The 9993-nt window shown below is 37.7% G+C and overlaps 1 protein-coding gene and 1 non-coding gene across 3 annotated transcripts; both read right to left on the reverse strand.

Annotated features, from left to right (window-relative positions):
• Window positions 1-364: 364 nt before the first annotated feature.
• Window positions 365-4503, reverse strand: LOC103449092 (LEC14B protein-like). Of its 2 annotated transcripts, none has more exons than XM_008388368.4 (10): window positions 4158-4503; window positions 3274-3687; window positions 2925-3044; window positions 2599-2676; window positions 2222-2401; window positions 1939-2016; window positions 1607-1782; window positions 1055-1213; window positions 784-844; window positions 365-706 (listed from the first exon to the last, which is right to left on the reverse strand). In XM_008388368.4, the coding sequence occupies exons 2-10, from the start codon at window positions 3667-3669 to the stop codon at window positions 515-517; spliced, it is 1440 nt and encodes a 479-aa protein (XP_008386590.3). In that variant the 5' UTR covers window positions 3670-3687; window positions 4158-4503; the 3' UTR covers window positions 365-514. The 2 variants fall into 2 exon arrangements, with proteins under 2 accessions (XP_008386590.3, XP_028945060.2); XM_029089227.2 differs by lacking the exon at window positions 4158-4503 and adding an exon at window positions 3952-4089.
• Window positions 4504-9156: 4653 nt separating this feature from the next.
• Window positions 9157-9230, reverse strand: TRNAW-CCA (transfer RNA tryptophan (anticodon CCA)). Its single transcript has one exon. It is a non-coding gene; the product is annotated as a tRNA-Trp (tRNA).
• Window positions 9231-9993: the final 763 nt, after the last annotated feature.

A 9993-nucleotide genomic window follows, 5' to 3' on the forward strand; every position in this document is an offset into this window, starting at 1 on the left:
AAAGGGATCTACTTTCCCTATTAAGGTTTTTCCCCTAAACATATTTGACCGACTTATAATACAGTTTAACGTAAATTTTTAGTTGCATGAAAAGAATTTTATTTTCTATTGCTATTGTAAATTTGACTTCCCGAGATTTATTTCATAACACCGTTGATAACAGTGTGACTCTGTGAGTTCAAAAGATGTGGCAACTTGGGCTCAAATTGAACTCAAATTTCCGGCTGATTGTGTGAATTTGGTTTCAAGTTACAGGAATCGAACTCAAAATTTCCGGTCCAATGCGACAAAGCATCATATGATTTCTTTTCGAAAATCTGGGAGCACTCGAAAGTAACCAAACGAAAAAACAAGAACCAGTACAAATAGGAATGGTTTGGAAGATCGATAAATCATATTTAGCACGTACATGGCTATTTATTTATGTACAACTGAATCTGGTGAATGAAATTATTAATGCACGCATCCAATGCAGATACATTCGCCGGATCGTGTGAAACTCCGTTCAGTTTGTTCAATAAAACTGTCTCCTCCAGAGTCTCTTTCGGGGGTAAGGCGCCGGCGCTTCTCCACTCCCGGGGAATTCCCATCTAACAACTCCCCCGTCCCAAGAAGAGCTTATGAGCATCGGGTAATAGGGGTGCCAGCTACAGTCTCTTACAGGTTCTTTATGATGCTTGAGCGTTGCAACTTGGGCTCCAGTCACCTACAAAGATTTAACCGAAATTACCATAAACTACGGACTGAATTCCTAGCAGAGAGAATAAAATGCACAGCACATACCAAATCATATATATAAACGTAAGAGTTATGAGACCCCGTGTAGATGTACTTCTGACCGGTGCTGCAAATTTAAGGTAGATGAAATCTGTCAAAAAGTCTCGAACAATACAAATGACAATACTGAAAACGGGGTAAGAAGCTTGTACCGAAATTTAATTGAGTCGAAAGCAGTTGAACACTGCATTTGAACATAAAAAACTTGACTAGGATCTGAAAACAGATTCCAGACCTCTAGAGAAATATGAAGAAAAAGATTTTTACTAACGCTTACCTATATGCCGGAGAAAAGTAGCAGCGAATAAGCGTGCGCAAGACTGAATGTCCTCTATACGTGGCTACTGATTGATCAGAGGGATGTTTCATATCTTTTGCCTGAGATGGGTAGTCCATCCATCCGTAATCCCAATCAGAAATCCTAATCCCTGGAGTGCTGGAACAAATTGAAGGATTGTTATTCTCTAGCAGTAGCAAAATAACTGGAAATTTCAAGCGACCAAACTTTCATGGCCCGAATAAAGTAATTTAGAGCTATACAACGAAGCCCTTCCAAACTATCCTGATCTTGAATGAAAAGATGATATTTTGATGTTTGTAACAGGATTAATATCAGTGTTCACTTTTTTTTGGGATAAACGATAGGACAATCTACTAAACTACGGGGAGGGGGATTCAAACATGGGACCTCAAGTGCATGCGCAAATGCTCTTAACCGAGCTACAAGCCACTTGCAATATCATAGTGTTCACCGACCATGATTAAATAGTAGAAACATTAAATTCATATGATTCCAAGGGAACCAGGGGAAGCTAGGATGTTAACATACCGAGTGGGACTAGAAGAAATTTTCCTGATATCCCAAAGTTTAATGGTCTGATCTTTACCATTCGAAATGAAATAACGACCATCTCCCTTGCTGTCAATGAATGCAATACCTTCTAGGTGTCCTGTCAAGACTCCTGCTGGCTTCCCTGTGGTTTTAAGGCAACGTCTGTCCCACACCTGCACAAAGCCACACCTTATATGAGTTTCCAGATGCATCTCATGTGAGTCAAATAATGACAGAAATTTTACCTAACAGAGAGTATCATCACTCTCAGACGTAGTTATGGACAACGGGAAACTCAAAACTAGAAGTAACATGGACGACAAGTTTACCTTACAGAGAGTATCGTCACTCCCAGAATAAATAAGATGGTCACTTTCATCGGCAAAGCATACAGTGTTCACATCAGACTGCAAAATAAAGCACCATTCAAATTTCCAACCTCTAAGGTTCCACTCTCATTCAAAGAGCAGTCAACACATTACACTTCAGTATTCTTCAATATGACAAGGAAAACAGTAAAAGAAAACAACAATATTGAAGAATAAGGACAATCAATAGATGAAATACAAAAGGACAAGATAGAATCATAAAAGCGTTCAGAAATGCTTATACAGAGTGTGCCGGAATCCGAAGGGAGAGCTTATTGGCTTCAAGATCATAAACATATATGGAATCATCACTACTTCCAGCAACAAGTTCATGCCCATCTGTTGAGAATTTTATGGAGAAAATACCAAATGAGTACCCTCCATCATCATCACCAGAGGAAAAATCCAAACCCTCATGGATTTCCTGCATATAAAATCATTCTCTGAATGTCAGCAAACTTATCATCAAAGCAAAACTAAATCCCAGTTTCAGAAGAAATTTTGCACACCCAATATCTTCCCTGAGTGTTTCTAACAAGTAGAACTGTAGAAGACAAGAGAATTGTTGAAAATGCAAACTCTAGAAAATTCGAAAAAACATAAGAGAGCACATTTGTATACCGTTATATTTGCAGGAGACTCCGTTTCAGAAGATCCCACATCTACCATATGAACAATAGGGGACATACTCGCATAAACCTGAAATTGCGGAACACAAATTAAATAAAGATTAGATTTTTGAGAAGCATTGCCATGTAGACCTCTGGGTGTTTTGAGAGATTATTAATAGCTTCCTATTTCCGTACATTTAGTGCTTGATATGCATATATAGTACTTTGATATCCTTCCTTACACCATCATTTCATTAATCATGATTTCTTGTTTCATATCGAAGGCCAAGGGACTAATTTTTCATGAAATTAAGATAACAATATACAGGGCCTCACAAGATGGCGTTGATCCGGGGAAAGAGACGTATCAGTGACAGACCATTGCATACTTTTGGCATGGATGTTCTTCTGGACTTTCCACCCTCTATCCACATTGTATATTCTAATATGGCTATCCTGCAACAAACATTTGAACAATAACTAAAGTCAAGCCCATCATATCATCGACAACCCCTGTATTTGAAATTTACACATTTCCAAGTTCAAATATCTTTCAGCTTCGTAACTGAAGAAACAACGCCGCTATCTTTTGATTTCTTTTCAATTGGTAGATGAACTCAATAAAGAATAGAGGCCAGGACAATTTGCCAACTTTAGCATCGAGTGCGAGCAATAAACATGTTACCTGAAACCCAGCAATGAAAAGAGATCCATCTGCCGAAAACTGAGATACATAAGCTCGGCTAGACATTTTGTCGACAAGCCAAGGACCATTGACCGGCAAATATCTACTTAGAACATGGCAACGATCTGCGGATGAGAACCTTCCCCCTCTTCCCGAATAATTACCCTCTCGACCAGCAAGCATCCTGATCGTGGAAACAGGTAAGTCCTGCCTTCTAGGTCCAATTCGGGTAAGCCGCTCATTGGGATTTGATCTCAACTTTGTGAGCTGGGCTACTTCATGCTCTATATTATGCAATGGTTTGTTGGGATGGAGGGCAGCATTTCCATGATCAAAATGGTCGGATTCTGGTATCAATCTACTGAGTGAATATCCCATCTCATCAAATTCATCCATCAACCGCGGCCGCGGCGCCTATAACAACATTATCATACATCTTCAGTCATTAATAACAACAAATGTATGTAACATAAAAACAGCAAATGTCAATCCTGCAAATTTAAGCCACAAAAAAAAAAAAAAAAAAAAAAAAAAAGCATTACAGTTGCTTCCCAATCATGTCACAATCCCACAAATTTAAGCCATAAAAAAAACAGCAAAAGTAACATAAGAACAACCAAGTTGCTAGATTTTCCATTCCATCAACAACATATGTCCTAAATATTTTCTATGATGCACCTCAAGCTGCTAACTTTTTTGGGAAATTCTGCAAATACAAGAACCAGCTCCCAACCCTACAACCTTAAATCCAAGAACACTGTCATCCTCGGACTACAAATTCAACTAAATGGTTTTCGAGGATTAAGAAGTAAGAACCCAATTGCCAGTAAAGAAAGTCAAAGGACAAAAAAAAAAAAAGAGAGGAGAGAGAAACTCTTGCTTACCTCTTTTGGGTGGAAAGAGTGATGAACTGGGTACCAAGATGGGGACTTTATGGTGGGTTTTTGGTTAAGCAAGCAGAGGTTTCATTGAATTTGGAGGTGGATTAATGGATAATCAGGATTAAGAGTATCAGTAGTAGAGATTATTAATGGAGTTTGTGAAATAATTGGATTCATGGATGAAGATTGGAGACTTCCTTTGGAGTTGGGTTTGGTCGATTAGGGTGACACTGACTGCCCGCAAAGTCACAGACGGAATGACGGCGCAAGTGCCCGCCTCAGGGGCTTTCTTTCATTCCTTTTCTTTTCTTTTGCTCTTTTTGAGAGATCTTTTGTGGCTATGCGGGCCTTGGTGGCTGTGAGCTGGAAATGTTGATATACAAATTTAATATAAAAAATTAAGAATAATAATATCGGTTACCTTTAATGAAAATTAAAGAAATTTGTAATCGCATATTTTATTTAGCATTTTCATGCCTACTATAACTAGTTATTTTGGTTTTCTACTAGCATCTTTGACTATAACCTCAGCTCTATTTATTGGTCTGAGCAAGATACGACTTATTTGAAATTAATTTAATGAACAATTTATAAAAAAATCTTTATATGGTAGTTCAATTCTTGGTCATTGAGATGTATAGTTGTTTGGAGCCGATTTTACACCATCGGCCCAAGTAATCGAGGCCGTTGAGAGAGCTAGTTCCTAACCGTTGGATGAAAGATGAAAATAGTTTTGTTATTATGATCATTATCGTAATAATTATCTTTTAGATTCATTTTCTTTTTACGACGGGATAAGTGGGATTCTCATTACCTCCAATGAAGGCAACAACAATAGAGTTCGAATTAATTGAGGTTATGTGATTATATCTTGCATACAGAACTGCGTGGAGTAATTCTACAAGGATGTAATGGGATGATCAGTATGATGAGATGCCGTGCGTGCGAAAATCTCTCAAATATCTACTCTATTATATATATATATATATATATATATAGTAGGCCTGCATGCCTATACTGCTATACCGTGAGTCGTAAGTCTCCCAAATATCTATTATATATATAGCCTGCATGCCTATACGGCTATGCCGTGAGTCTCCCAAATATCTATATATATATATATAAAATAGTGGTTATCACTATTTGGTCAGATGATGTGATAAGCCTTGACAGGCTTTTGATTTGTTTGAGAAGGCACGGCAGTTGAAGGATTGCCCTCTGATATGGATCAAATTTCTTTTCACAAGTTTAAGTTGCAGTTGGACTTTACAAATATTGTCAGACCTTGCCAAGCAAAAAATATGAATATTATAAATACAAGGCTCGGTGCAACGTTGAAACCCCCTCCAATTCAACACACAACTGCCCTGCGCAAACTCTCTCAACAACTTGAATCAGCCGTTGGCATTAACAACTCTCACTGACACATCTTCCGTTGGCATTAACAACTCTCACTGACACATCTTCCGTTGGCATCAACAGCACTATGAAAGCTGAAGGAAAAATTTTGTCCTAGCTAAGAACAAGTATGAACATTTGAATACATATGCATACTATTAACTCATTAATATAGGCATGCATCCAAAAACAATTCAATAAAACCCATGACTTTCAAAGCCTAGTATATGGTGAACCAAAATAAACTCTTTAACAACATTAAAGAGAAAGAAGAATTTAGTGATTCTTTACCCTTGAAGCTCATCCTTGTTTACACAAGGGATTCACCCAAGTGGAGGGCCTTCAAGTCACCTCCATGCTCCTTGAATCCTTCTTGTGTTTTCCTCCCTTTAGTGCTCCTTTGATGATTTGAGGAAAAAAGATTTGTTCTCCAAAACACCAAAAGCTTGATGTCTCTAAGTCTTTTCACCAAGGTTGTATCTTGTGAAGATGATATGGATGATTAAAAGAAGAAGAGATTGCTAGATGTTTCTTCCTTTAATGGCCGGCCTCTTAGAAGAAATAGAGAGAAAATGTCTCACCCAATTTCAACTTGAAAACCCTTGAAGCTATAAAGTTGAATTTATACTTCATTTCTTTGGTGAGTGGCAAACTTGCAATTAAGTAAACTTTGCCCTTCCAACCCTAATGGCCGGCCTCCTTGGTGTTATTGGGCTATTTGCCCATTTTGTTTTAGTTGTCATACAACTTAAACATAATGGGCATTTTGGACCAAAACGCTTTTGGGCCCCGAAACCCAAAACCAACATATAAGCCCAATACGAACCTTTCGTATAATTAATTAACTAATTAATTAATCTTGACCATTCTTCAATTAAACCATTTAATTGCTTATCCATTTCATTTGATTTCTTCACATACATCCTTACTCGGTGTACGATCCATTAGGTTCTAATTAGCGAGGCAGTGGGCGATGTTACTCTTAACTATCGATTGTGAATTGAAACCACATTTCAATTCTCCCTTTTATTGATTAGTATTTGCTAACCATTAGGGCTTCCACAAACCATGGTTGACGCCTAGCAGCATGTCATGGTTAGCCAAGCTAAGTAGAATTGGTTGGAGAACCTATCCAGTTACAACTACAATGCAATACGGTCATTCTCTAATACAATACTCTTAATCACATAGTTTAAGTGATAGTTTGTTTCATGTCTACTATCCAATGTGATACTTTCTTATATGATTCCCTTGAATATGATTTGGAACATCCTTCCTTTAGTCATATTCATTTGCTTTGGCCAAAGACTTTAGAATCATATCTTAGAGTATTCTCCCTCCACCATGGAAGGTTAGAGATCCCTTGTTGTACATTCATATGCCTACATGACTAGATAGCTTGACCCCAACAATGCCGTGGACACTCCGAGGGAATGCCATTGACAGGATCAAAGATCAAGGACCTAACCATTAGACATCTATGATGCCTCAGGTCAAAGGACTACTTTGCATATTGCAACCTTAGAGTTCTTACATGACATGTATGTTCGAACTCTGATTTGATCGTAGTTCAGTGTACTCGATTACTCTTTCGAGCACCTATGTGTCTGTCTTAGTGTCCAACACCAAATCACTTGAGACTAGTCATACTCACGCTTGAGTCAACATAACACATACTAACCTTAGCGGATTGTCAATGCCCAATTGGCAATCCTATGGCTAGGAACGTTTTAGGAATGAACATAAGAGAAAGGTCTCGATAATCTAACTCACTTAGATCACTTATCTCTTAGAACAAATACATTCCTTGGATTCACTTATTGCTTAAACACATGATGCAATAAACAGTGATTAACAATAAGATTTGCCCTCCATTAAACATATAAAAGTTTAACATAATAAGTATTCCAAAAACTATTACATCAAATGAGTGGCTTTATGGGCATACTTCCAACAATCTCCCACTTGCACTCAAAGCCACCTTCCCATGTATCTAATACCCATCTTTTCCATATGACGGTCAAGCTGGATTTGAGACATTGGCTTTGTTAGTGGATCTGCTACGTTATCGGCTGAAGCAACTTTGAGGATGTTTATTTTCCCCTCGGCAGCATATCTTCTAATGATATTAAAGCGTCTGTCAATATGCTTGTTCTTTTGATGTGCCCTGGGTTCCTTGGCTTGAGCTATCGCCCCACTATTATCACAGTACAAAGTTACTGGTGATGTAATGGTTGGAACCACTCCAAGTTCAGTAATGAACTTCTTCATCCAGAACGCTTCTTTGCCGGCTTCAGCTGCAGCGACATATTCAGCCTCTGTCGTGGAATCAGCAATTACACTTTGCTTCTTGCTTTTCCAACTGACAGCCCCACCATTCAGAGTGAATACATATCCGGAGTTGGAACTTCTATCATCGACGTCAGATTGGAAATCTGCGTCTGTATAGCCTTCCACTCGCAACTCTGCTGCTCCTCCATATACAAGGAACATGTCCTTAGTTCTTCTTAAGTACTTAAGGACCGTCTTGACAGCTGTCCAGTGTTCTGATCCTGGGTTAGATTGATATCGACTAGTAATGCTCACAGCATATGCGATATCAGGCCTTGTGCATATCATGGCATACATGAGACTCCCTATGGCAGAAGCATAAGGAATACAACTCATTTGCCGTATCTCTTCAGGAGTCTTAGGTTCCATGGATTTAGAAAGGTGAATTCCATGTCCAACAGGAAGAAAACCTTTCTTAGATTGTTCCATTTGGAACCTACTTAGCACCTTATCAATGTATATAGATTGGGATAATCCAATTAATTTTCTGGATCTATCACGATAGAGCTTTATCCCAAGTACATAAGATGCATCTCCTAAATCTTTCATGTGGAAGGTTTTGGACAACCACATTTTTACAGAAGAAAGTACTGCAGTGTCATTCCCGAATAGTAATATGTCATCTACATATAACACTAGGAATACTACTGCCTCCCCAACGACCTTTTGAATGTTGGAAGAATGAATGTTGGAAGAAGAAATACAGGGTGCGCATTGCGAGCCTTATGACAAAAACTTTTGAAGAGACTATTTCTGTCATAGAGAGTGCCGAGACAAGTTCCTTCCTCGGCCGCAATCGCGAGATTCAGAAGTCAGCAGCGCACCCAATGCAATATCAACAAATTTTACTCGTCGGCCGAGCTCGGCCGACGAGTTGGCACGCTCCGCATACAACCGAAGGACGTAGTTAACTTACTAATTACTCGGCCTGCGCGCCACGTAGGCTTGGTAGTTTTTAGGGTCAACAATAGTCAATACAGATTAATATTTAAGGATAAATATTACCTCTCCCTTCCCTCTTTCAAACAAATTGAAATGATTAAAGTTCTTCTATTTGGAATCGTCTTAGGTCTAATTCCTATTACTTTGGCTGGATTATTCGTAACTGCCTATTTACAATACAGACGTGGTGATCAATTGGATCTTTGATTAATTAACATCTCGTTTTTTATTGACCTCCTACTTCCTTTAATCCGCGGGATGTCAAATTTAGGTTACTGCTCAATTATATTAGTGTAATTTTGACCTCCCGCGATTAACAAGAACACAAAATCACGCCCTGTAGGATTTGAACCTACGACATCGGGTTTTGGAGACCCACGTTCTACCGAGCTGAACTAAGAGCACTTTATTATCACAATAAATATTTTGTAACCCCAATTTATCTTGCATATATATATATATATATATATATATACTATAAAAAATAAAAATGAAATATTTATTTAATTATGTATGTACAATTTTATTAATTGATCTCAATTGATCCCTCGTTACTGCTCAGAAGATAAGTAATAGGTAGGGATGACATGATTTGAACCCATGACATTTTGTACCCAAAACAAGCGCGCTACCAAATGGCGCTACATCCCTTTCAATTGGTCTACAGTGTCATTGTAGAGAATCCCTGTCTTGTTTTCCACATCTTTATTTCCTACATTGATATACACAAACTATCTTATCATTTCTTCCTTCTTCCTTTTGGTCTCATATATCATATAACAAACATATAATATGGTAAAAGACTTATATAAAGTATGAAATAAATATGAAATCTACCACAAAAAAATTAATATTTTTTTGGAATTTAAGGCGGAAATGGACGTATTTTTTCTTTTAATAAATATCTATTTTGTACATTTCAATTTGAATTATGAACTCTGCGTACAAGTGGTAAGTCATTAACTACATATACACATCCGCGTACAATTGGAATTGAGAAAATTTTGTCCCTGTTGTTACAAACATACGATTCATGGGGAGATAAAGAAATAGATCGAACCGATCGCTCGTGTCAGTCTTCCAAGGAAGATGAAAAATTACATATTATATATAACAATATATATATATATATATATATAAAATTTATTTTTGAATTTATTTAAATATA

This window comes from Malus domestica, chromosome 11 (genome assembly GCF_042453785.1).
Source record: "Malus domestica chromosome 11, GDT2T_hap1".
Taxonomy (NCBI): domain Eukaryota; kingdom Viridiplantae; phylum Streptophyta; class Magnoliopsida; order Rosales; family Rosaceae; genus Malus; species Malus domestica.

Coding starts and splice junctions, on each gene's coding strand:
- LOC103449092 (XM_008388368.4), bottom strand. CDS start 3,669: ATGGATGAATTTGATGAGATGGGATATTCACTCAGTAGATTGATACCA. Junction 2,017..2,221: donor TTCGGATTCCGGCACACTCT/GTATAAGCATTT, acceptor TTTATTTTGCAG/TCTGATGTGAACACTGTATG. Junction 1,214..1,606: donor ATTTCTTCTAGTCCCACTCG/GTATGTTAACAT, acceptor AATTTGTTCCAG/CACTCCAGGGATTAGGATTT.